A 27,437-nucleotide genomic window follows, 5' to 3' on the forward strand; every position below is an offset into this window, starting at 1 on the left:
TGTTGATCTATATGTCTATCCTTGTGTAGTACAACACTGTCTTGATTACAATTCAGTCATAGTTAACATCATGGAAGATATGGGTGACTGATGAGAAGGCGGTTATTGTGTCTCATGTGTAGTGTATAGCTAGGAAAAGGCCTGTAAGAATTTGTAGGATTAGGCAGACTCCTAATAGGGAGCTGAAGTTTCATCATGCTGAGATATTGGACGGGGCAGGTAGGTCGATAAATGAGTGGTTAATGATTTTAATGAGGGGGTGTGATTTTCGAATGTTGGTCATTAAATTCTTATAGTTGAAATACAACGATGGTTTTTCATATCATTGGTCATGATTAGATTCCATGTGAGAATAATGATAACATGCATTGTATTTAAGTACAATTTTCGTAGTAAGCTTTGTAAGTTTTTCTTCAAAGCCTTCTCCAATTTATGGTGGGTTTGGTTTGATTGTGGCTGGTGGTATCGGTTGTGGTATTGTATTAAATTTCGGGGGATCTTTTTTAGGTTTAATAGTTTTTTAAATTTATTTAGGGGACATGCTTGTAGTGTTTGGTTATACTACAGCTATGGCTACTGAACCTTATCCTGAAGCTTGAACATCTAATAAAGCTGTATTGGGAATATTTATTACAGGGGTGTTAGTGGTAAGTTTTGAAATTGAGAAGTGTTAGTCCTGTAACTTTATTTTTCTTTTCAGGATTGTTTTTGGCTACTCTGGGTTCCTTGCAATCCCATATGAATTTTAGAATTGGCTTATCCTTTTCTACAAAGAAGCATTTGGAATTCTCATAGAGATTGCTTTGAGTCTGTAAATTAGTATGGAGAATATACCTATCTTAATGTTAAGTCTTCCAATCCATGAACATGTGATTTTTTTCCCCATCTTATATATCTTTAATTTTGTTCAACAATGTCTAATAGTTTTTAGAGTGTAAGTTCTGTACTTTTTTGTTAAATTTATTCTTAAGTATCTTATTCTTCTTTATTCTTGTTATTTGAATGGAATTGATTTCTTAATTTCATTTTCATATTGTTCATTGCAAGTGTATAAAAATTCAGTTAATTTTGTATATTGACCTTGTATCGTGCAAACTTACAGAACTCATTTGTTAGTTCTAATAGGTTTTTAGTGGATTCCTTAGGAAGTTTTATGTACTGTATAAGATCATGTCATCTATGAATAGAGAGAGTTTTACCTCTTCCTTTCCAATCTGAATGCCTTTTATGCAATGTTCTTGCCTAATTTCGCTGGCTAAGACCTCTAATACAAGGTTGAATAGAAGTGTCGAGAGTGGACATTCTTGTTCTGTCCCTGATCTTTAGAGGAAAGCATGCACATGTATATACAGTACCTTGAAGGTGCCTAGTTCAGCGTTTGATTGTTCAAGAAACCTATGTTATTTGAAAGTATTATTAATTCACATTTTGGTTATGTAGCTCAGGGGTTCTTGAGAGTGAACTTGTATGTATCAGCATCATCTGAGAACTTCTTAGAAATGCAAATTCTTAGACCTCATTCAGTCCTATTATGAATCAGAATCAGAAACTTGGGGGTGGGGGATTTACTTAGCGTTTTGCATGGTAAATGTAGTTCATATTCTGAAAAAACTACTGATGTGTAATATATAAGTGTTTTAAGTATATGAAACATATAATATTCACGAAGACTGCTTATAGTAGATATTTTTCTTTCTTTTTTTAAACATATGTAGAAACAACCCAGAGAGGTTATCATTTCTCTATGCTTTGGGGCAGTGGTTAAAAAAGTGGTTAAATGAGCCCTGGCATTGTACTGCTTGTCTTGGAATTCTAGTTTTGCCATTTGCTAGCTATGTGAATTTGGGTACCTCATTTAATCTCCTTGTGTTTCAGATTCTTCATATGTAAAATGTGAATAAGAGTGTCTATTTTATAGATTGTGAAGATTAGATGAGATAATACAAATAAATTGCTGAGAATAGTGCTTGGTCCATAAGTGAATCCTTAATAAAAATAATTGCTATTACGATTATTATTGGTCAAGAGTACCCAGCCATGGCCCATTTTTCATAACTTTCTTCTGTACATTTTTCTTGCTCTGCCTGAATTTTTCTGGCTCTTCTTTGCTTTATTCATTTGATAGATACTGAGTACCTCCTATCGATCAAGCACTGGTGTCTGTACTGTGACACATAGTAAGCAAGACAGTCGTTGGCCCCATGGGTTAATATTTCTAGTGAGGGAGACCAACAGAAACAAATAGATAATAAGTGTGTCCAATTGTGATGAGAGCTAGGAAAAACAGTAAGAGTGGGATAAGAGAAGAGGGTGCTATCGGGAGCAGCTTTAGATAGGATGGTCAGAAAGGCCCCTCTGAGGAAGTTTAATTTGATCAGAGTTTGATGAAATAAGAAGTAAGCCATATGAGTATCTATGGACACGTTCCAGGTAGATGGAACAGCAAGTGTAGGGGCCTTGAGATGGGAGTACTCTTTATAGTTGCTTGACTGGTTCCTTTAAGATTTAATTTAGATGTCACTTGTAAGTGACTTCCTCAGCTTTTTCTATTTGTTATAAAATAATTCAGACCTGACTTTTATTGATTTTTCCTTTTTTGTCTCCTTTAGGTATCTCTGATTCCATAGCAACTATATTTACTTCCTCTTGTTGCACTTATCACAGTAGATTATTATTGTCTGTTTTTCCCTCTAGACTTGAGTGTTCAATGTCAGGGACTATGGTTTCTCATTTATTTTAGTATTCCCAATATCAATGCATATAGATGTACAACAAATGTCTAAATGAATGAATAATGAATGAACAAACAAGTTTTTAAACTTTGTATTTCCTTAGTATATTTCTCTCTGTACTTTGTTTCTGCCTGGTAATAATGATAGTAAGTACAATATATTAATACTTTCTTATTTGTCTGACAGCTTAGTGCATGAAATACGTTTTTGTATTTAGCCATTGTGTTATAATTTCTTTCTTTTTCTTTTTTTTTTCTCTTAAGACTAAGTTACGGGAGAGGAAAGAAGTCCTATTTGTTCATCTCTCTGTCAAGAGTGCCTAGTGCAATGACACATAATGAATGGATCAGCAGTTTGTATAAATAGGAAATGACTGATGTGTTAGCATGTTAATGCATTGAGTCTTCTACTGATTCACATAAACTATCTAGTGTAAAGCATATTTGTATAATATTCCAATTGACCCTGAACTGTGAGCTTTAAGCAAAATAGGTCATTTTAGTTATCTTTAATCTTCCTAGCTGCTTTCCCTCAATAATCCCTTGTCAAATTTACTGTTCATGTAAGTGCTCCAGCCAGAGTTATTGTATTTCCTTAACTAGAAATGAAAAACAAATGGTCCACTAATTATTACAGAATACTTGAAATTGAGACTAGTTGAATATTGTCTCTGTACCCATTCACCAAAATTATCTCCTACTCCAATTCCAGTAGAAATTCTTACTCCTACTACTTTCCAGATAGAGGTTAAGCAATTACAGTTTCTGGTGTAGGTAATTCTCTGCAGAGTCTGTATGAGTGAGCAGTAGACAACCCCCAGAGCAAAACTTGCATTTGAAGAGAGGAGTATGCTAAGTAGGCCAGATGACAAATTGGTGGACTGTGTGTGACTGACGGTATCATCCTGCTAGTATTTTACTAAACTAGGGATTGAAAAGCAACAGATCTTTTCACATTACAATACAGATGAGTTGACAGTATTTTTCTGGTCAAAGTTTAGTCATTTGTCATTTAGTCATCCTCTAAAAGGATGCTTTTTATTTCCTGGTTTGTGGATATATTTCCAGGAAAAGACAATGAAACACTTACAAGGATGGTTCATCATATGAAAATCAATCAATGTAATATACCACATTAATAGAATGAAGGGGGAAAAAACCCCACATGATCATCTCAATTAATGCAGAAAAAGCGTTTGACAAAATTCAACACCCTTTCATGATGAAAATACTCAGTGAACTAGCAATAGAAGAGAACTTCCTCAACATGATAAAAGCCATATATAAATACCCACAGCCAGCATTATACTAAGTGTTGAAAGACTGAAAGTTTTTTTAAGATGAGGAGCAAGATGAGCATGACTACTTTTACCACTTCCATTCAACATAGTACTGGAAATTATAGGTAGAGCAATTAGGCAAGAAAAAGAAATAAAAGTCATCCAAATTAGAAAGGAAAAAAATAAAATTATCTCTGTAGATGACATGACTTAAAAAAAATTTATTCTGATGGGGGCACCTGGGTGGCTCAGTTGTTTAAGCGTCCGACTTCAGCTCAGGTCATGATCTCACAGCTCATGAGTTCGAGCCTTGTGTCGGCTTCTGTGCTGACAGCTCAGAGCCTGGAGCCTGCTTCGGATTTTGTGTCTCCCTCTCTATCCCTCCCCCGCTCATGCTCTGTGTGTGTGTGTGTGTGTGTGTGTGTGTCTCTCTCTCTCAAAAATAATTAAAAACATTAAAAAAAATTAAAAAAAGAAAAACAACATTTCATTGCTGATTCTTTTGGGTCTCTGGTAACCCATTAATTGTGAATTTTTAATTTTATTTGTGCAAAGCTATTGAATAAGCTAATATTCATTTATCTGTATTAAATTTAAGCATGTTTGCCTTCTATTAGTACAGGCCAACTTTTACCAATCAAACCTATTAGTTCAGGCTATTAATCATCCTACAGAGTTGGGTGTCAGTGGTAGACTGTGAGGGTTTACCCTCTCTCCCATTTTGTAAGTTGTCATAATAATGAAAATTCTTTTTTATTTATTTATTTATTTTTTAATATATGAAATTTACTGTCAAATTGGTTTCCATACAACACCTAGTGCTCATCCCAAAAGGTGCCCTCCTCAATACCAATCACCCACCCTCCCCTCCCTCCCGCCCCCCATCAACCCTCAGTTTCTTCTCAGTTTTTAACAGTCTCTTATGCTTTGGCTCTCTCCCTCTTCAACCTCTTTTTTTTTTTTTTTTTCCTTCCCCTCTCCCCTGGGTTTCTGTTACGTTTCTCAGGATCCACATAAGAGTGAAACCATATGGTATCTGTCTTTCTCTGTATGGCTTATTTCACTTAGCATCACACTCTCCAGTTCCATCCACGTTGCTACAAAAGGCCATATTTCATTCTTTCTCATTGCCACGTAGTATTCCATTGTGTATATAAACCACAATTTCTTTATCCATTCATCAGTTGATGGACATTTAGGCTCTTTCCATAATTTGGCTATTGTTGAGAGTGCTGCTATAAACATTGGGGTACAAGTGCCCCTATGCATCAGTACTCCTGTATCCCTTGGATAAATTCCTAGCAGTGCTATTGCTGGGTCATAGGGTAGGTCAATTTTTAATTTTCTGAGGAACCTCCACACTGCTTTCCAGAGCGGCTGCACCAATTTGCATTCCCACCAACAGTGCAAGAGGGTTGCCGTTTCTCCACATCCTCTCCAGTATTTATAGTCTCCTGATTTGTTCATTTTGGCCACTCTGACTGGCGTGAGGTGATATCTGAGTGTGGTTTTGGTTTGTATTTCCCTGATAAGGAGTGAGGTTGAACATCTTTTCATGTGCCTGTTGGCCATCCGGATGTCTTCTTTAGAGAAGTGTCTATTCATGTTTTCTGCCCATTTCTTCACTGGGTTATTTGTTTTTTGGGTGTGGAGTTTGGTGAGCTCTTTATAGATTTTGGATACTAGCCCTTTGTCTGATACGTCATTTGCAAATATCTTTTCCCATTCCGTTGGTTGCCTTTTAGTTTTGTTGGTTGTTTCCTTTGCTGTGCAGAAGCTTTTTATCTTCATAAGGTCCCAGTAATTCACTTTTGCTTTTAATTCCCTTGCCTTTGGGGATGTGTCGAGTAAGAGATTGCTACGGCTGAGGTCAGAGAGGTCTTTTCCTGCTTTCTCCTCTAAGGTTTTGATGGTTTCCTGTCTCACATTCAGGTCCTTTATCCATTTTGAGTTTGTTTTTGTGAATGGTGTGAGAAAGTGGTCTAGTTTCAACCTTCTGCATGTTGCTGTCCAGTTCTCCCAGCACCATTTGTTAAAGAGACTGTCTTTTTTCCATTGGATGTTCTTTCCTGCTTTGTCAAAGATGAGTTGGCCATATGTTTGTGGGTCTATTTCTGGGGTTTCTATTCTATTCCATTGGTCTACGTGTCTGTTTTTGTGCCAATACCATGCTGTCTGGATGATTACAGCTTTGTAGTAGAGGCTAAAGTCTGGGATTGTGATGCCTCCTGCTTTGGTCTTCTTCTTCAAAATTACTTTGGCTATTCGGGGCCTTTTGTGGTTCCATATGAATTTTAGGATTGCTTGTTCTAGTTTCGAGAAGAATGCTGGTGCAGTTTTGATTGGGATTGCATTGAATGTGTGGATAGCTTTGGGTAGTATTGACATTTTGACAATATTTATTCTTCCAATCCATGAGCAGGGAATGTCTTTCCATTTCTTTATATCTTCTTCAATTACCTTCATAAGCTTTCTATAGTTTTCAGCATACAGATCTTTTACATCTTTGGTTGGATTTATTCCTAGGTATTTTATGCTTCTTGGTGCAATTGTGAATGGGATCAGTTTCTTTATTTGTCTTTCTGTTCCTTCATTGTTAGTGTATAAGAATGCAACTGATTTCTGTACATTGATTTTGTATCCTGCAACTTTGCTGAATTCATGTATCAGTTCTAGCAGACTTTTGGTGGAGTCTATCGGATTTTCCATGTATAATATCATGTCATCTGCAAAAAGCGAAAGCTTGACTTCATCTTTGCCAATTTTGATGCCTTTGATTTCCTTTTGTTGTCTGATTGCTGATGCTAGAACTTCCAGCACTATGTTAAACAACAGCGATGAGAGTGGGCATCCCTGTCGTGTTCCTGATCTCAGGGAAAAAGCTCTCAGTTTTTCCCCGTTGAGGATGATGTTAGCTGTGGGCTTTTCATAAATGGCTTTTATGATCTTTAAGTATGTTCCTCCTATCCCGACTTTCTCAAGGGTTTTTATTAAGAAAGGGTGCTGGATTTTGTCAAAGGCCTTTTCTGCATCGATTGACAGGATCATATGGTTCTTACCTTTTTTTTTGTTAATGTGATGTATCACGTTGATCGATTTGCGAATGTTGAACCAGCCCTGCATCCCAGGAATGAATCCCACTTGATCATGGTGAATAATTCTTTTTATATGCCATTGAATTCGATTTGCTAGTATCTTATTGAGAATTTTTGCATCCATATTCATCAGGGATATTGGCCTGTAGTTCTCTTTTTTTACTGGGTCTCTGTCTGGTTTAGGAATCAAAGTAATACTGGCTTCATAGAATGAGTCTGGAAGTTTTCCTTCCCTTTCTATTTTTTGGAATAGCTTGAGAAGGATAGGTATTATCTCTGCTTTAAACGTCTGGTAGAACTCCCCTGGGAAGCCATCTGGTCCTGGACTCTTATTTGTTGGGAGATTTTTGATGACTGATTCAATTTCTTCCCTGGTTATGGGTCTGTTCAAGCTTTCTATTTCCTCCTGATTGAGTTTTGGAAGAGTGTGGGTGTTTAGGAATTTGTCCATTTCTTCCAGGTTGTCCAATTTGTTGGCATATAATTTTTCATAGTATTCCCTGATAATTGTTTGTATCTCTGAGGGATTGGTTGTAATAATTCCATTTTCATTCATGATTTTATCTATTTGGGTCATCTCTCTTTTCTTTTTGAGAAGCCTGGCTAGAGGTTTGTCAATTCTGTTTGTTTTTTCAAAAAACCAACTCTTGGTTTCGTTGATCTGCTCTACAGTTTTTTTAGATTCTATATTGTTTATTTCTGCTCTGATCTTTATTATTTCTCTTCTTCTGCTGGGTTTAGGCTGCCTTTGCTGTTCTGCTTCTATTTCCTTTAGGTGTGCTGTTAGATTTTGTATTTGGGATTTTTCTTGTTTCTTGAGATAGGCCTGGATTGCAATGTATTTTCCTCTCAGGACTGCCTTCGCTGCGTCCCAAAGCGTTTGGATTGTTGTATTTTCATTTTCGTTTGTTTCCATATATTTTTTAATTTCTTCTCTAATTGCCTGGTTGACCCACTCATTCGTTAGTAGGGTGTTCTTTAACCTCCATGCTTTTGGAGGTTTTCCAGACTTTTTCCTGTGGTTGATTTCAAGCTTCATAGCATTGTGGTCTGAAAGTATGCATGGTATAATTTCAATTCTTGTAAACTTATGAAGGGCTGTTTTGTGACCCAGTATATGATCTATCTTGGAGAATGTTCCATGTGCACTCGAGAAGAAAGTATATTCTTTTGCTTTGGGATGCAGAGTTCTAAATATATCTGTCAAGTCCATCTGATCCAATGTATCATTCAGGGCCCTTGTTTCTTTATTGACCGTGTGTCTAGATGATCTATCCATTTCTGTAAGTGGGGTGTTAAAGTCCCCTGCAATGACCACATTCTTATCAATAAGGTTGCTTATGTTTATGAGTAATTGTTTTATATATTTGGGGGCTCCGGTATTCGGCGCATAGACATTTATAATTGTTAGCTCTTCCTGATGGATAGACTCTGTAATCATTATATAATGCCCTTCTTCATCTCTTGTTACAGCCTTTAATTTAAAGTCTAGTTTGTCTGATATAAGTATGGCTACTCCAGCTTTCTTTTGGCTTCCAGTAGCATGATAAATAGTTCTCCATCCCCTTACTCTCAATCTGAAGGTGTCCTCAGATCTAAAATGAGTCTCTTGTAGACAGCAAATAGATGGGTCTTGTTTTTTTATCCACTCTGATACCCTATGTCTTTTGGTTGGCGCATTTAATCCATTTACATTCAGTGTTATTATAGAAAGATACGGGTTTAGAGTCATTGTGATGTCTGTATGTTTTATGCTTGCAGTGATGTCTCTGGTACTTTGTCTCACAGGATCCCCCTTAGGATCTCTTGTAGGGCTCGTTTAGTGGTGACAAATTCCTTCAGTTTTTGTTTGTTTGGGAAGACCTTTATCTCTCCTTCTATTCTAAATGACAGACTTGCTGAATAAAGGATTCTCGGCTGCATATTTTTCTGTTTAGCACACTGAAGATATCGTGCCAAGCCTTTCTGGCCTGCCAAGTTTCAGTAGAGAGACTGGTCACGAGTCTTATAGGTCTCCCTTTATATGTGAGGGCACGTTTATCCCTTGCTGCTTTCAGAATTTTCTCTTTATCCTTGTATTTTGCCAGTTTCACTATGATATGTCGTGCAGAAGATCGATTCAAGTTACGTCTGAAGGGAGTTCTCTGTGCCTCTTGGATTTCAATGCCTTTTTCCTTCCCCAGTTCAGGGAAGTTCTCAGCTATAATTTCTTCAAGTACCCCTTCAGCACCTTTCCCTCTCTCTTCCTCCTCTGGGATACCAATTATGCATATATTATTTCTTTTTAGTGTATCACTTTGTTCTCTAATTTTTCCCTCATACTCCTGGATTTTTTTATCTCTCTTTCTCTCAGCTTCCTCTTTTTCCATAACTTTATTTTCTAGTTCACCTATTCTCTCCTCTGCCTCTTCAATCCGAGCTGTCGTCGTTTCCATTTTGTTTTGCATTTCGTTTAAAGCGCTTTTCAGCTCCTCGTGACTGTTCCTTAGTCCCTTGATCTCTGTAGCAAGAGATTCTCTGCTGTCCTCTATACTGTTTTCAAGCCCAGCGATTAATTTTATGACTGTTATTCTAAATTCACTTTCTGTTATATTATTTAAATCCTTTTTGATCAGTTCATTAGCTGTTGTTATTTCCTGGAGATTCTTCTGAGGGGAATTCTTCCGTTTGGTCATTTTGGATAGTCCCTGGAGTGGTGAGGACCTGCAGGGCACTTCCCCTGTGCTGTGGTGTATAACTGGAGTTGGTGGGCGGGGCCGCAGTCCGACCTGATGTCTGCCCCCAGCCCACCGCTGGGGCCACAGTCAGACTGGTGTGTGCCTTCTCTTCCCCTCTCCTAGGGGCAGGATTCACTGTGGGGTGGTGTGGCCCGTCTGGGCTACTTGCACACTGCCAGGCTTTTGGTGCTTCTCCTTAGGTGATCCACTTCAGGAGGGGCCCTGTGGCAGTGGGAGGGAGTCAGATCCGCTGCCGGAGGTTTGGCTCCGCAGAAGCACAGAGTTGGGTGTTCGGAGCGAGCAAGTTCCCTGGCAGGAACTGGTTCTCTTTGGGATTTTGGCTGGGGGATGGGCGGGGGAGATGGCGCTGGCGAGCGCCTTTGTTCCCCACCAAACTGAGCTCTGTCATCCGGGGGCTCAGCAGCTCTCCTTCCCTTTGTCCTCCAGCCTTTCCGCTTTCTTAGCAGAGCTGTTAACTTATGACCTCTCAGACGCTAAGTCGCGCTTGCTGTCGGAACACAGTCCGTCAGGCCCCTCCGCTTTTGCCTGCCAGACTCGGGGGCTCTGCTTGGCCGGCGAGCCACCCCTCCGTCCCGGCTCCCTCCCGCCAGTCCGTGGAGCGCGCACCGCCTCGCCGCCCTTCCTACCCTCTTCCGTGGGCCTCTCGTCTGGACTTGGCTCCGGAGACTCCGTTCTGCTAATCCTCTGGCATTTTTCTGGGTTATTTAGGCAGGTGTAGGTGGAATCTAAGTGATCAGCAGGACGCGCGGTGAGCCCAGCGTCCTCCTACGCCGCCATCTTCCCTCCAAGCTGAAAATTCTTTTTAACAAGTTCTTTGCTGTTTTTGAAATAAACAACTAATAAACATGTGAGCATGCATGTTTTCTTAGTTTACTTTAAGAAGCTTATTTAAGAAATGGTGTTTATTCCAAATTATACTTGAGACAAATGAAGTAAGGTTATATGGATTTTTTAAAGTTTATTTTATCATTTTTGAAAGAGGGAACCTGAGTGGGGGAGGGGCAGAGAGAGAGGGAGAGAGGGAGAATCCCAAGTGGACTCTGCACTGTCAGTGTGAATTGGGGGCTTGAACTCACAAACCTGTAAGATCATGACCTGAGCTGCAATCAGGAGTCTGACACTTAACTGACTGAGCCACCCAAGCACCCCTGTGTGGATTTTTTAAAAATGTTAGGTCTATAGTATGAAAATAATTGAAATAGTAAAGAATAACGTTTTATTCTTCAATCTGTGTTATTCTGAAAACCAGTCAAGAAGTATATAAAGTTTACTTTATTAGCCAGTTTTATCTGTTCTTACATCAGAACCCTTTTACGCAAGTGATAGGAAACGCCAGTTCTTAAATGGAAAGGGAATATGTTAGTTTATGTAGTTGATAGGCCTGGGAGTAGAGCTGTCTTCAGATGTGTTAGGGTCTCAGTGATGTCACTCTTCAGTTTTTCCTTCATATCTTGGCTCCAGTCTCAGACAGGTTTTCCCATGGTAGCACTAAGATGTTTGTAAACCTGCAGGCATGTGGTCTTTGTAACTCCTAGTGTAGTGGAAGAGAGAATCTCTTCTATGATAGTTCCCATGAAAGAACTGAGATTTTGTCTGATTGGATTGACTAAAGTTCACATTTGTTCCCAAAATAGTTGCTGTAGAGAATGGGTTGAAGAGTAGGTTTGTCAGAAAGAATTGAGATTACTGGTTGTTATGTGTTGAATTGTGTCTCTCCTCCCTCAAATTCATAGGTTCAAGTCCTAGAATGTGACTTTACCTGGAATTAGAGTCATTATAGATGTAATTAGTTGAGATGAGGTCATACTGGAGTAGGGTGGGCAACTAATCCAATATAACTGATGTCTTCATCAAAAGCAGAAATTTGGGCACAGGCATACACACAGGAAGAATGCCATAAGAAGATTGGAGTTATGTTGCCATAAGCCACAAAACTACCAAAATTAGGGACCTGGAACAGGTCCTTTCCTAGTGCCTTCAGAGGGAGATTGGCACTGCCAACACCTTGATTTTGGACTTCTGGCTTCCAGATGGTCAGTAAATTAATGTTGTCCTTAGCCACTCAGTTTGTGGTACTTTTTTATGGCAGCTCTAGAAAACCAATGTAGTTATCGTGAATTCCAGTCTGTCCTGTTGAGTGACTTTCTCAGCTGCAACCTCAAAGAAAAGGGGGTAGTTGAATTCATCAGGTTTGGGATTTTGCTATGTTGGTGTGACCAAAAGACAAGAGGAGCAAGAGAATTCAAGATATTAGCAAGAATATTATCAAAATGATACACCATATCTAAACTGAATGAGGAGGAAAGTACAACAAAGAAGGGGTCTGATGGTTTAGAGTCCAAGTGAAAGGGTCCGTGTTATAGAGGCAAAAGATGATAACTTGAAAGAAGAGGTTATGTTTGGAGAACAAGGTACTCAAAGTAATGATTTAGGAGGAAAAGTGTGTGCAGGTAAAGGTAGAAAGGCTGGGAAGGCTATTACCATGGGAGTAAGAGAGTGACTGGGCCATAACATATATGTATAACTGTGTTTTGGAGAGACCATTGGAGTTAAGAGGTCTGGGAAGTAAGAAGCCAGGTTGTTGGATGGGTTAAGTCAATGGTGAAATAATCCATTGATGAGGTTTAGAGTAAAGAGGAAGACAATGAGTCAGGTACCAAAGCCTTACGTGGGGTAGAGAGACCAGGTTAAAAGATACCAGTGTTAAGGAAGAGGAGAGAGTAATTTTGTTGAAAGGTAAGAGGTTCAAAAGAGTAGAGCTTTTTAACTAACTAGAATTTAAGTAAAAACTTAAAAACATAAAATAAAATAGAAAAAAAAGTAGAGCTTTATTTTGTTTTTAAGTTATTTTTTTAAGTTTTTTAATGTACATTTTTATTTTTGAGAGAGAGAGAGAGAGACAGAGTGTGAGAGGTGGAGGGGCAGAGAGAGAGAGGGAGACACAGAATCCGAAGCAGGCTCCAGGCTCCAGGTTCTGAGCTGTCAACACAGAGCCTGACACAGGGCTCGAACCCACAAATCGCAAGATCATGACCTGAGCCGAAGTGGGTTTTTAACTTACTGAGCCACCCAGGTGCTCCTGTTTTTAATGTATTTTTTAAATGTTTTATTGATTTTTGAGAGAGAGAGAGAGAGAGAGCGAGCACCAGTGGGGGAGGGGCAGAGAGAGGGAGACACAGAATCCAAACCAGGCTCCAGGCTCTGAGCTGTCAGCACAGAGCTCGACGTGAGGTTCAAACCCACGCACGGACTGTGATATCATGAGCAGAGTTGAAGTCATATGCTTAACTGAGCCACCCAGGTGCCTCTATTTTGTTTTGTTTTTGAAACAAAAAGTTGAGTAGTATAATGTGGACAAGCTGCAGAAATGATCAAAGAGCATTTTAATCCCATTTCTGGACCCTGAGGTAGGACAGTTATAAAAAATGGACCATTTGAGAGGGAGGTGAGAGGTTGAGTTTCATTTAAAAGAGAGGGTTGAAAGTAACATTCAGAGAAAAGATGTGTCTAGCTTTTTCTTTAGGAAAGGACCAAGTATTATTTCATGTCAGGTGGTGAAGGGAACATTCTCAGAAGAGGTTGAGGAAAAAATGTCTTGTTTACCCTTTTCTTTCTCTACTGTAGACAGTAAACTCTCTGAGAGAAGGGACTGTGTATCACTGTGCCTAGCTCAGTCTTTAGTAAGTAGTAGGTTGTCAATAAATTTTGAATAAATGAATTTATACTCCCAGCAGTATTTGGGAATTTACTGCAAGAAGGAATTTCATTAATAATCATTCATTCAACTAATATTTATTCAGTGCTTCTGTAAGTAGGTACCATGCTAGGTATTGGGGATATGATGAACAAGATAGGCATGGGCTTCTGCTGTCATGGAGCTCATCTTATAGTGAGGGCCACCCACACAAAAAAAAAACCACAGACAAAATTAAAACAAGTTGTACTAAGGTCTCTGAAGGAAAGAAGCAAAGCTAAGGAAGAAAATAAAAGAGAAGAGGACCTACTTTATGATGATCCAACAATATCTTAGAGTGGGTAACATTTAAGCTAAGTAAATGAAGATACCAACTATGCTTTTCAGGAAGAGAGAATGATGCATGCAAAAGCTGTGAATTAAGACAGAATTTGTACTTTTAGAAGAATTGAAATATCAGAGTGAAGTTAGTGGCCCTAAATTAGGCTGGAGAGGTGAGCAGAGACTGGCAGCAATTCCAAGCCATGGCAAAAAGTTTGGATTTTATTTTTTTGTCAAATAAGAAGCCATTGGGGGGTTTAAACAGGGTAACATTATGTCCTGATTTATATTTTTATATGACCACTGTATACTCTGTATGGAGAGGCAAGAATAAAGGCTGAGAGGGTGGATAAAAGTTTGTTACAGGGGTGCCTGGGTGGCTCAGTCGGTTGAGTGTCCAACTTTGGGTCATGTCATGATCTCACTGTTCGTGATTGAGCCCCGCATTGGGCTCTCTGCTGTCATTGTGGAGCCTGCTTCGGATCCTCTGTCCCCCTCTCTCTCTGATGCTCCCCCGCTCTCTCTCTCAAAAATAAATAAACTTTAAAAAAAAGTTTGTAGTAGTAGTAGTAAAGACAAGATATGGACTGAGATGTGAGAGAGTTGGATGAGTTCAATGTATATCTTGGAATTAGAGTTGATAGGACTTGCTGATGGATTGAAAACAGACAGTGAGGGACAGGTAGACTCAGGTATTTGGCTTGTGCATCTAGATGGTTTGTGCCGGGGATAGGAATGGGTTTTTGGAGAAAAAAAAAAATACAAGTCTTTCAGATGTTTGGGAGATACCCAAGTGGCGATGTAAAGTAGATGGTTTATGTAAATTTGGAGTTCAGAGAAGGGGTTTGAACTAAAGATACCCATTTGATAGTCATCAATATAAGTGTGGTATTGATATCGTGGGACTTGATGTGATCATCTGGGTTAGTGTAGAAAAAGGGCCTGAGGTGAGGTTGTGAATGTTCTTGGTAAAAAAAAAAAAAAAAAAAAAAAAAGGTAAAGTGTATACAAATGCAGGAGATAGTTATTTTGTTTCATTTCTTCCTTATTTGAATGTTTATAAATTCATATATTATTTCTCTTAAAGATAATGCTTCTCCCAGTGACTTCTCTTTATTTTGGGGTAACTATACTGGCATGTGTAGGACTTAACTATCTTCTGGTGAGAGACCAAAGCTACTCTTTCTATTCATTGTCACTCTGCCACTTAGATTTTTGGTCAGATTGAACTGGATTTAATAAAACTAGTTCATTATTGGTCTGAGTTGCTGCTACGGTCTGTTTACACCCATTGTTTTTCAGTAGCATACAGGTATGTCATCTTTTGAAATCCTTTTCTCTACTTAAAGTACCTTTTGGTTCTGATCATCTCCAAAGCAAATATATTCTTAGGTCTAGGTTTTCAAAGTTTTCTTTGCAATACTAGTCTTATAGTACTACTGTTATGTTACCAATTTATAATGGTTTGTTATGGGACTAACATGAGATGTTAGCACATTTGCAGAATGGAACACTGAAACTTTTATTATAGTGTAAGCTGTTTTGAGGGCAGGAGCCATGTATGATTTTTGTAACCCCAGACATATAAACCTATTGCTGTATCCCTAGAAGGCATCCAGTACATGTTTGTTAAATTATTAAATGAGTTGTGACTCACAGAGCAGAGGGTTGATACTGTGGATTCTCTAAGGGAACTGCTCAGATGGCTGCTTGTGTCTCTTTGAGCACCTTCTCACTGGCTTTAAAGGTGAGGACTGCTCACATGACTTGCTTTTCTCCACCTCTACTCAGTTTCAGGGTTGTTTTCCTTTCTAAAGTTTCATTTTTATTGACGTTCTCTGGACTCTTCAGACAGCTTCAGATTACTGTTTCCTTTGTCAGTTTGGATTGCTGTTGATCACACCTTTTATTTTTTCATTCTTGTCTTTATCCTGTTTTCCTTTGTATTGTGAAATATACAAGTCTGTTTTAGACATTACAAGTCTGTCAGAAGGTTTTAGTCTCCAAACTTGAAAGCCATTCATACTGAGTAAATAAATGTGTATAAATGCATAGGCTCTTCTGGTTGTATTCATTTGTTACTTTGGCCTTTGGAGTTGCTGTTCCAACATTAAAGAAGTTGGTTGTTGTGATTGTGATGGAATAGTTAAAAGAATGTTAGGGCTAGTTCCCCCTTCTGGTTCCTCCGTTCTCTTGAAAATGAAGTATTAGATGGCTATATTCTAAGTAGCTGAATTTTTGTGTGTTAATATGTTAAAAATACTTGTATGGCAAATTACCCAGAAAATTGTGGCATTATATAACACTTACTTTTTATGTCTACTAGTAATGAGTTGTTACTCATTTTCTTAAATTTTTAGAGAGAGCAAAACAAAAAAGATTTTGGGTGGTTTTTCTGGAAAAATAAAAACTATTCCATTGTCTCCTTTTTGTTATCCAGATTTTTGTATCTGTTTGCCTTTACAGACAGGCTCTCTGTCTGGATTTTCACCTCTCTATTTCACAGTGGTCTTCAACACCACCTTATCATGGGAAATTGCAAAAAAGTACTACAGAGAGGTCCCATATACCCTTTACCCAGTTGTCCCTAATTGTCATACTTCATATAACTATGGTACAATAGCAAAACTAGGAAATTGACTGTGGCACAATTCACAGGCCTTATTAAATGTCATTGGTTATATAGTTTTTTTTTATTATTTTAAAAAAAATTAACGTTTATTATTGAGAGACAGAGACAGAACATGAGCATGGGAGGGGGTGAGAGAGGGGGAGATACAGAATCTGAAGCAGGTTCCAGGCTTTGAGCTGTCAGCACAGAGCCTGATGTGCGGCTTGAACCCATAAACCACGAGATCATGACCTGAGCCCAAGTTGGACGCTTTACTGACTGAGCCACCCAGGTGCCCTGGTTTTATAGATATTTTTGTGCATGTTTGTATGTATGTAGTTCTATGTATATGCAGTTTTTTTTTAAATATGAAATTTATTGTCAAATTGGTTTCCATACAACACCCAGTGCTCATTCCAACAGGTGCCCTCCTCAATACCCATCACCCACCCACCCCTCCCTCCCACTCCCCATCAACGCTCAGTTTGTTCTCAGTTTGTAAGAGTCTCTTATGTTTTGGCTCCCTCCCTCTCTAACCGTTTTTTTTTTTTTTCCTTCCTTTCCCCCATGGTCTTCTGTTAAGTTTCTCAGGATCCACATAAGAGTGAAAACATATGGCATCTGTCTTTCACTTAGCATAACACTCTCCAGTTCCATCCACGTTGCTACAAAAGGCCATATTTCATTCTTTCTCATTGCCACGTAGTATTCCATTGTGTATATAAACCACGATTTCTTTATCCATTCATCAGTTGATGGACTATGCATATGCAGTTTTATCATGTGTGGATTCATGTAGCTAACAGTAAGTAATTAAGATAAAGAACTGTTCCATCACAAAGGTTTTTATGTTACTCCTTTATGTTCATACCCATTCCCCTCTTCATTTTATTAATTTATTCACTGGTTATTCTTTATTGTATGACCTTGTGATTAATGGAAAAAAGATAAAAATTATGTTTTAGAGATCCTTTCTCTGTTTTTACCTTTTTCCCCACATTGTACTATAATCATTTATAATAAGCCTAACACTATTTAAAGTTTCAGTTCATTTTGTGTATTATAGAATCAGTCTCTCAAAAGTCCTATGATGTAGCATCTACCTCCCATATAACCCCCCAGAGATGAAACTAAAAATTCCATATGAAGCAATTCTTGACATTTATTTACTAACCTATGGATTTCCCTAGTAATCAGGTCCTCCTCCTCCTCCTCCTCCTCCTCCTCCTCCTCCTCCTCCTCCTCCTCCTCCTTCTTCCTTCTTCCTTCTTCCTTCTTCTTTTACTACCTGGTATACTTTGGTGTTAGATTATCTATATGTTAACTTTTGCAAAATTATTTTGAGTAAGAAATAACCAAAAACATCAGTAGCTTACAATGGCAAAAGTTTAATTATTGCTCATGTTATAGGTTCTCCTAGTAATCATCTATGGTTCTATACTACGATCCTTTTTCATTTTAGGATCCAGAGTGAAAGAGCACCCCCTATTTGTGACATACGGTTCTCTTGGTAGAGAGAAAAGAGCAAGAGTTGGTGAAAACACACAATAGTTCTTAAGGCTTCTAACTTGGAACTGGAAGTTTCTCCTATTTCACTGGCCAAAGTAAGTCAAATGGCCAAGCCAGCAGTAGGGCTGTTCTTGCCATAGGGAGGCACTACAAGTCACACGGCAGCAGGCAGGGATGTTAATACTTTTATAAGAGGAGAATAAATGATTGAGAATTATAATGCAACCTGCCTTAGGATAGTATAGTATGCTATACTTTTGTAATAATTTTTTTCTTACTAAAGTTTACTATACTTTAAATGATTTTTTTCTTAATAAAAATAGATCTTTTTTTTTTCTTTGTTGCATTAGTTAAGGGTGTTGGTTCAAGCCAAAATCATAGTGCTTAAACAAGAGAGTTTATCTTCCTCAAGTAACTGTCCAGGTAGAGTAAATGGTATAGGGCTGATACGGCATCTTCATGATAGTGTCAGGGATCTACGCCCTTTTTCTCTTATCATTCTTTTATTCTCAGCCATGTTTTCCATCTCAGTCTGGACCGCTGTTCCATGTTCTGCTACCATATCTTCATTCTGGCCAGCTAGAAGAAGGACTAGGAGGTAGAAAGCATTCTCCTCCCCTGTAGGTATATAACCTGGAGTTGGACACATTATTTACATCCTCATTCCATTGGGAGAATTGGGATTGTAAGAGAGGCTGGGAAATGTAGCTTTCGCTAGGTGTCCATATGTCCAGGTAAAGCTTAGGGATGCTGTGAGACTATAGATGCTGGAGAGGATGTGGTGAAACGGGAACCCTCTTGCACTGTTGGTGGGAATGCAAATTGGTGTAGCCACTCTGGAAAACAGAGTGGAGGTTCCTCAAAAAATTAAAAATAGACCTACCCTATGACCCTGCAATAGCACTGCTAGGAATTTACCCAAGGGATACAGGAGTGCTGATGCATAGGGGCACTTGTACCCCAATGTGTATAGCAACACTCTCAACAATAGCCAAATTATGGAAAGAGCCTAAATGTCCATCAAATGATGAATGGATAAAGAAATTGTGGTTTATATACACAATGGAGTACTACGTGGCAATGAGAAAGAATGAAATATGGCCCTTTCTAGCAACGTGGATGGAACTGGAGAGTGTGATGCTAAGTGAAATAAGCCATACAGAGAAAGACAGATACCATATGTGTTCACTCTTATGTGGATCCTGAGAAACTTAACAGAAACCCATGGGGGAGGGGAAGGAGAAAAAAAAAAAAAACAAAAGAGGTTAGAGTGGGAGAGAGAGCCAAAGCATAAGAGACTCTTAAAAACTGAGAACAAACTGAGGGTTGATGGGGGGTGGGAGGGAGGGGTGAGTGGGTGATGGGTATTGAGGAGGACACCTTTTGGGATGAGCACTGGGTATTGTATGGAAACCAATTTAACAATAAATTTCATATATTGAAAAAAAAAAGCTTAGGGATGCTGTTACTAAAGAAAGAAGAGAAGAAAGGATATTAGGAAACAAGTAATCATCTCTTTTTATTTCAATTAATTTAATTCATATAAGACCGATGAAAAATAGACATTATAGCACTTTATAGATAAGGAGACAGGCTTTTTAAAAAGGTGAAGTAAATTGTTCAAGATCATCTAAAAAGTAATGGAATGGACTTTGAATCTAGGCCCATCTGATACCAAAACTTGAGTATTTTTTTACAAAACTGTATTTACTTTCTAACATCTATTATAAGCACTTAACATTTTTTCAGAGTAGTAATAAATAGCTACTGACTCTTGAGAAGGAATTCTTACATTTATGAATATTTTACTTTGTGGCAACTGATAAGAGTTTATTATATAGCTAATTAATAAATAATTGCTTTTAAATAATGTTAGCATTTTAAAAGATCAGATTTTTGTCTTGACAACTGTAGTTTAAAAGTTTTCCTTTAGAAATTAATTTAGATGCTAAAAATTCATATGCATTTTTTTTTTAATTTTAGAGAGAGAAAGCATGAGTGGGGGAGGGGGATACAGGGAGAGAATCTCAAATAGGCTCCATGCTCAGCACGGTTCAGTCCCATGTGTGGGGTTCAGTCCCATGACCCTGGGATCATGACCTCAGCCCAAATCAAGAGTCAGATGCTCAAACCACCTGAGCCACCCAGGCACCCCCCATATGCAATTTTGAATACTGATTTCAGAATTTTGGAGTTTTATGTTTTTCCTCAAATTGAAAATGGCTTTTTTGTTTTACTTATAAAAGTAGGATGTGCTTATTATAAAAAATGTTTTCAGAGAATACATAGTAGTACAAAGATGAATGTAAAAATAATTTATGATCGCATTTTTCAGAGATAATGACTATTACCATTTTTTTAATTTTTTAATTTATTTTTTAATGTTTATTTATTTTTGAGACAGAGACAGAGCATGAACGGGGGAGGGTCAGAGAGGGAGGGAGACACAGAAATTGAAGCAGGCTCCAGGCTCTGAGCCATCAGCACAGAGCCCGACGCGGGGCTCGAACTCACGGACCGTGAGAACATTGGCCTGAGCTGAAGTCGGAGACTGAGCCACCCAGGCGTCCCATCACTATTACCATTTTAGCTCTGCCTTTCAAATTTTTTTCTGTCTGCATTCATTGTGTGTGTTGTGTATGTGTGAATTCTTTTTGATCTAGATGATCATATTTCAACAAAAATTTTTTTTTTACTGAGACATAACAAAAATGCTCATTGGTCTTCTTGCTTGATGAATGAATTGGCAATTTGGATGGCTTTTTCCATTCTCATTTAGCTGTATCGTATTAGTATACTAATCAGCACAGGGTGTACTTTAGAACACTTTAGTGAGCTAATGCCTTCTCAGATGTGTTTATGTAGTAACCAATGTGATGTCTGTAACATGATGATTAATAAGGTATAGTTTGGAGCTCAGAATTTCTGTATATGAGATTTTTTTTTCTGGGTACTAAAAATTCAACTGAACTATCTTTAAAAATTAACTCTTCATTATTGATGGAATGTATTTCATTTGCTTCCTCTGGAAAAGTATTTTTACTCTTGTCTTTTTACTTTTTACTCTTGTAAGTAGGGTGAGTATACCATTTTTCATTCAACCTGGACATTTTTGAGAATGAAAGGGACATTTATAAATATTTAGAATTCTGTAAGTTTTTTGAAATACTTAATTTTTTTTTGGCCATCAAAATGATTTCATTACATTGGTAGATTAGTAAAGGAGTTCTAGTCAGAGACAATTTTCAAAAACAAAATGTACTAAAGTACATTTGTTCTTTGTTATAACAAAATTAAGGTTTTACATTGTCAGAATATTAAAAAACACAAATAGAATTTTTTTTTGGTATTTTTTAAATCATTTTTTAGCCGTAAGTGTCTCTAATATTGTGTCACTAATACTTTCTGAAGAATGTAATTATTTTCCAGTGCAGTTTAACTAGTTTAAATTTATTCATAAAATTGTCTGCTGTAGTTAATCTTCACAGTTTATTCTCTGTAACCAGTAATATTAATTGCTAATGTACTCTATTTGTTGTGATGTACCTGGTTAGTTCAGGGAAAAAAATTACTAAATGAAGTATATTCTTAATTCTCATTTTTTTCTTATTGAAAATTATGAATTTGTTAGCCCCAATATTTTTACAGGAGGTGTTACAGGCCTCTATTAAGGTACTCTCTTTGACAAATATTTTTATAAGACAAATCTTGTCATAGAAGTTGTCCCTCTTTATGATTATTTTATGTTTCACTAAATTTAGTGCAAAATTGTAGGCTTTCTATAATTTCATTTTATTCCAGTACAGACTATAAATGTATCCAGTTAAAAATAGCAGGAATCTTTTGATGGAACTCCTATAATTCATTACAAAGTATAATTATAGAATTTCAGAATTAAATCTTACATACTCTTTGAACCCTCATCATTTAATTTGTTTGGTTCTTGCCTTGTTTTTGAGGAGTATGTTTCAGTGTCTTGGCAGATTTGGTTTATAATAATTGGTATTTGCTAAAAGCTTCAAAAGCTGAAGTGTTTTTGGAACTTTATTCATTGAACTTCAACTTTTGATTAAAGATTCTCAATTGATTTTGAGCAATGTACAACCAATTTCTAGAGGACTTGTTTTCAAAAAGATTCAGTACTGAGACACTTAGGTTGCATTTATGAAGTCAGTTTTCCAATGATTCCAGTCTTTAAAATCAGATGACAGGTTGCAAGGAGAGTGTACATAAGTTTTTTTTGTTTTTTTGTGTCTAATACCATTTTTATCCTTAAAATTTTAACTGTGGATACATGAAAACACTTGTAAATTTGGACAGTTGTAGCTAACTCATTAACAGTGATGTCACTAGAGCTCCATGATAAATAGCAGTAGCTTCAAAAATTTTATGCAAATTACCTATCTATCCATTTTTCAGAGAAATGAAAACTGAGTATTTAATTTTGTATTAAACATAGAATTTCTGGGGCGCCTGGGTGGCGCAGTCGGTTAAGCGTCCGACTTCAGCCAGGTCACGATCTCGCGGTCCGTGAGTTCGAGCCCCGCGTCAGGCTCTGGGCTGATGGCTCGGAGCCTGGAGCCTGTTTCCGATTCTGTGTCTCCCTCTCTCTCTGCCCCTCCCCCGTTCATGCTCTGTCTCTCTCTGTCCCAAAACTAAATAAAAAACGTTGAAAAAAAAAATTAAAAAAAAAAAAACATAGAATTTCTTCTTTTTAGTTCATTGTTTCTGAAAGGGCTTCTTGGATAATAAAAAACAATTGCCAAACAACAAAATAAGTAGTTCTAGAGTTATATACCATACAGTAAATAATAAAATTCAGACTATTGTTGACTCCTTGCATATACTTCATTTGTCCATAGCCTGTACTTTCCCACTGACTTAGCCAGCTGGTGGGTGGCCTGGGGCATGTTGCAGGTCTTTGTACGTGTCACTGCAGTGACTGGCATACCAAATAGCCATCAGGAGTACCAGTGTCAAATACTACCACTATCCCACAAGGGTGTAAGGAGTTAGCAACCTCTAAGGTTGCTTGTGTCTGAGGATACTTTTCAGTGAGTCTTCTGCATGCTGTTTCTTGAAAAGAAGATGGTAGTGATACTGTATCTGCGAAGAATTGGGAAAAGAAAGATGGAATTATCACTAGTCCTCTTACAGATTTCATCATTTGAAGAAGTGGATAAAGCACTTACCCTCTACTAGTTAGTTGATAGCTTGGCCAGAAGTTAGATGTATACAGTAGAGGTGTACTAAATCCATCTTCGTTTATTTTTTTGTTTGTTTTTATTTTTTTTTAAGTTTATTTATTTTGACAGAAACAGAGATAGCACGAGTCGGGGAGGGACAGAGAGTGAGGGAGAGAGAGAGAATCCCAACCAGTCTTTGCACTGTGAGCATGGAGCCTGATGCGGGGCTCAAACTCACAAACTGCAACATCATAACCTGAGCTGAAGTTGGAGGCTTAACTGACTGAGCCACCCAGGTGCCCCTCATCTTGTTTTATTTTAATACTGCCACTAATAATAATAGTTCATTTAAGAAAATGCAAAATCTGAGACAAATGGTAAACTGGATGGGATGCTGGGACAACAGATTGTAAATCAAGACTGTCCTGAGCAAACCAGGACATATGGAAAGGAGCATGATACTGTGAAAAAGCATGGAGCTTCGAGTGAGATAGACCTGTGTTTAAGTCTGGGCTCTGCCGTTTAAAACCTTGGACAAGTTGGGGCGCCTGGATTGCTCAGTTGGTTAAGCGTCCAACTCTCTCTCTCTCTTTTTTTTTTTTTTTAATGTTTATTTTTGAGAGAGAGAGAGCACAAGCAGGGGAGGGGCACAGAGAGAGGGAGACACAGAATCTGAATTAGGCTCCAGGCTCCAAGCTGTCAGCACAGAGCCCTACACAGGGCTCGAACTCATGAGTTGTGAGATCATGACCTAAGCCGAAGTGGACGCTTAACAAACTAAGCCACCCAGGCACCCCAGTATCCCACTCTTGATCTCAGCTCAGGTCTTGATCTCAGGGTGGTGAGTTCAAGCCCCACCTTGGACTCCACATTGGGCATGTGAGGCCTACTTAAAAAAAGTAAATAAAAGCTTGGACAAATAATCTTTCTGAGACTAGGTATATTAGGGTTCTCCAGAGAAACAGGACCAACAGGATAGACACACACACATTCACATACACTGAATGATTGACTAATTTTATGGAATTGGCTTATGCAGTTGTGGATGCTGGCAAGTCCTAAATCTGTAGGGCAGGCCAGCAGGGGAGAGTTGATGTTGCTGCTGAATCTAATGGCTTTCTGGAGACAATACCTTCTTCTTCAGGAGGCTTCGGTCTTTTTTCTTAAGACCTTCAACTGATTGGATGAGGCCCACCCACATTACTATACTCAAAGTGTACTGATATAAATATTAATCACATTAAAAAATACCTTTACAGTAACATCTAGAAGAGTGTTTGACCAAACAACTGGACTAGCCTAGCCAAATTGACACATACAATTAACCTTCATACTAGGTTTCCTCACGTGCAAACTTGAATGATACTATGTGGCTCACACTAGATTTCCTTATTTGCAAACTGGAATGATACTATGTGGCTCACAAGGATTATTAGCATAATGTGTTCTCAAAGTAGGCATTCAGTGAATGTTGATTTCTTAATCCAATTTTCATACCCATTAAGGCTATAGCCCCAACCTTGATGCTTGAAGATTTTTTTGTGTGTTTATTTTCGTATTTCTAGCTAGACTTCTCTTGCCCCCTCATCTACTTAATAAGTCCTGAAAATCTATCTTACAAATGTTTATTCAGACCATATTCTTCTTTTCTGCCATTTCTAGTGTTCAGGTCCTCTGCTGGGCTCATTTTTTTTTTTTTTTAATTTTTTTTTTTCAACGTTTTTTATTTATTTTTGGGACAGAGAGAGACAGAGCATGAACGAGGGAGGGGCAGAGAGAGAGGGAGACACAGAATCGGAAACAGGCTCCAAGCCATCAGCCCAGAGCCTGACGCGGGGCTCGAACTCTCGGACCGCGAGATCGTGACCTGGCTGAAGTCGGACGCTTAACGACTGCGCCACCCAGGCGCCCCTCTGCTGGGCTCATTAAAATTATTTCCTAAGTAGCCTTCTACTTTCCATCCTATTTTCCCCTCTTCACAAATTATCACCTGGACCTAATGCTATGTTAATAACTCTTGAATCTGTTCCCTTTTTCCATTCTCATTTTCTTTACTTTTACCATGGCATATGAATCCTTTCTTAAGTTATCTTCTACAAAACTTCAAAATCTTACTTCCAATTCCTGTCACCATTCAGAACTCCTTACTGTTCTTTTCAAATGTAACTGAGCTTTCTGTTGATTGTATGCCCTTACCTCTGTGTAGAATCACCTTCTCACCTTCCCCCCCCCATTCTTCAAATTCCTGCACTGATGTCACTTCCATGAAGCCTTCTTGGATTCCCTTCCTGGTTCCAGAACACTCTTACCCAATCATGTACAGGTGAACTTGAGCCTTCAGACACTGATACTCCTAAGCTGCCTTTGAAATGAGAATAGGAAATCTGTTCATCAGCAGACCAGGGAACCCTTTGAACTGTGGTATGAATCGAACAGCACTCCTTGCCTACAAGCATTTCAGGTCTGATGATGTAAACATCATCTTTTTGTATATCTGTTTCTGTATTCATTTGATTGTTTTATTGAAGTGGTACTTGAGTTGTATTCATAGGGACCTTGGACACTTGAGTGGAGGGCGAATGCCAAAGGTTTGAGCCTTTCAACTGTCTTTAACCAAAGTATTTCACCCCTAATTTGTTATATTTTGGGTTTCTGGGTAAAATTTTGCATGAGAAAAAGGAGTTTTTATGTCAAAAATAATTTTAAAATTGTTTTATTTTCTTGTCTACTTGATTCCTTTTTTTTTTTTTTTTTCTTTTTGAAGTTTATTTGTTTTGGGAGGGGGTAGAGAGAGGGAGAGAGAGAGATTCCCAAGCAGGCTTCTCACTGTAAGCATAGAGCCCACAAACTGTGAGATCATGGCCAGAGCCAAACTCAGATGCTTAACTGACTGAACCACCCAGGCACCTTTCTACTTGACTCTACTTGATTCTTAGTAATCTATAGGGCTGCCTTTATTCATTTTCCCTCCCCGCCAAGAGAAACTAAAACAAACTTTTTGAAATGAAGGATATTTTAATCTTATTCATTTTATGTCTCAAATATCTGTTAAATGAATGCAAATATAATAGTATAAATTATTGAATAACATTTATTTATTTATTTATTATTTATTTATTTATTTTAGTTATCAAGTGGGAATCCTGTGTATGAAAAGTACTACAGACAGGTAAGATTTCTGTTTCTTTGTTTTTCTAGATTGAACATAAAAGGTAAGTTCAGTTATTGATTGTATGTTTGCAGATTACCAGCCAACAAGAACACATTTGACATGTCTTGTTTTCAATTTCTTGTGCTTTAGCCTTCTGCTTTGAGTGCTTAATGATTTTGAGAAGCTATCAGAAAAATGAACAAAAGAGATAATTAACTTACCTATCTCAAATATCATTCTATCCATATAACATATAACGTTAGCTATATATTATAAAATCCATAAAACATTAGACATATTCATCCAGATATAAATATACAAATTAATTATAAGCCAAATAGAAATGACTTTTATGTTGTTTTTAAGATTCACTTAACTTTAATTTTCACAAAGTTAAAACTATGACTCTCATACAAATATAAAACGAACATATGTCAAGGATTTTATTTACCTCAATTACTGGGAGAACCAGTAAGATATAAAAACGAGAATATGAACTGTAGAGATTTATATTCTCCACAATACAAAATTCATTTATTGTTATGGAAAGGAATCATTGCATTGCTATCGGTTTTCTATAATTTAACTTCTATTCCTGCATAGTGTAAAAGAGGCTAGTAAATAGAAAGTAAATCAGGGGTACATACACTGGATAACCTCTTGAGGGTATAGACAATCTCATTTGCCCATTTCCAATATTAGATCACTTTTCCTAACAATCTCCTCACCTGATTATGATCAGAAAAGGCTACAATTTGACCTATTTACATAATTACAACAAGTTGATTAACCATTCATTCTAAGTCTCCTTGGGTGTGACTTGCAAATATGCAGCCATACATTCACTATTGAACATCTTCTGAGCCTGGAGAATTAATTTCTGCTTGAAATTTTGGATTGTAGTTTTTAAAGCCTTTGCTATTTCTCCTCTATCTTGAGACTAGGATCCAAACCCTAGAAATTCTTCCCCTCATATTTCATCTATAGTAAATATGAATTTGAATGAATTTATCTCATCTTTTTTTTTTAAGTTTATTTATTTTGAGAGAGAGAGAGCAAGTAGGGGAGGGACAGACAGAGCAGGAGAAAGAGAATCCCAACCAGACTCCATGCTATCAGAG

General features: G+C 37.8%; 1 protein-coding gene and 1 long non-coding RNA gene across 4 annotated transcripts in view; one reads left to right on the forward strand and one right to left on the reverse strand.

Moving 5' to 3' along the window:
• The window catches only part of EPS15 (epidermal growth factor receptor pathway substrate 15), a 155,022-nt gene that overhangs the window by 14,703 nt on the left and 112,882 nt on the right, over positions 1 to 27,437 (forward strand). For all 3 annotated transcript variants that reach the window (XM_019449315.2, XM_053895452.1, XM_019449314.2), the window contains exon 2: positions 26,293 to 26,334. In XM_019449315.2, coding sequence (XP_019304860.1) covers positions 26,293 to 26,334 — 42 coding nt within the window. The remainder of the gene's footprint in view (positions 1 to 26,292; positions 26,335 to 27,437) is intronic.
• LOC128775028 (uncharacterized) lies at positions 11,102 to 15,969 on the reverse strand. The gene is made up of 2 exons (XR_008419603.1): positions 15,517 to 15,969; positions 11,102 to 12,001 (listed from the first exon to the last, which is right to left on the reverse strand). It is a non-coding gene; the product is annotated as an uncharacterized LOC128775028 (long non-coding RNA).

This window comes from Panthera pardus, unplaced genomic scaffold, assembly GCF_024362965.1.
Source record: "Panthera pardus isolate Hobbes unplaced genomic scaffold, ASM2436296v1 HiC_scaffold_11, whole genome shotgun sequence".
Lineage (NCBI taxonomy): Eukaryota > Metazoa > Chordata > Mammalia > Carnivora > Felidae > Panthera > Panthera pardus.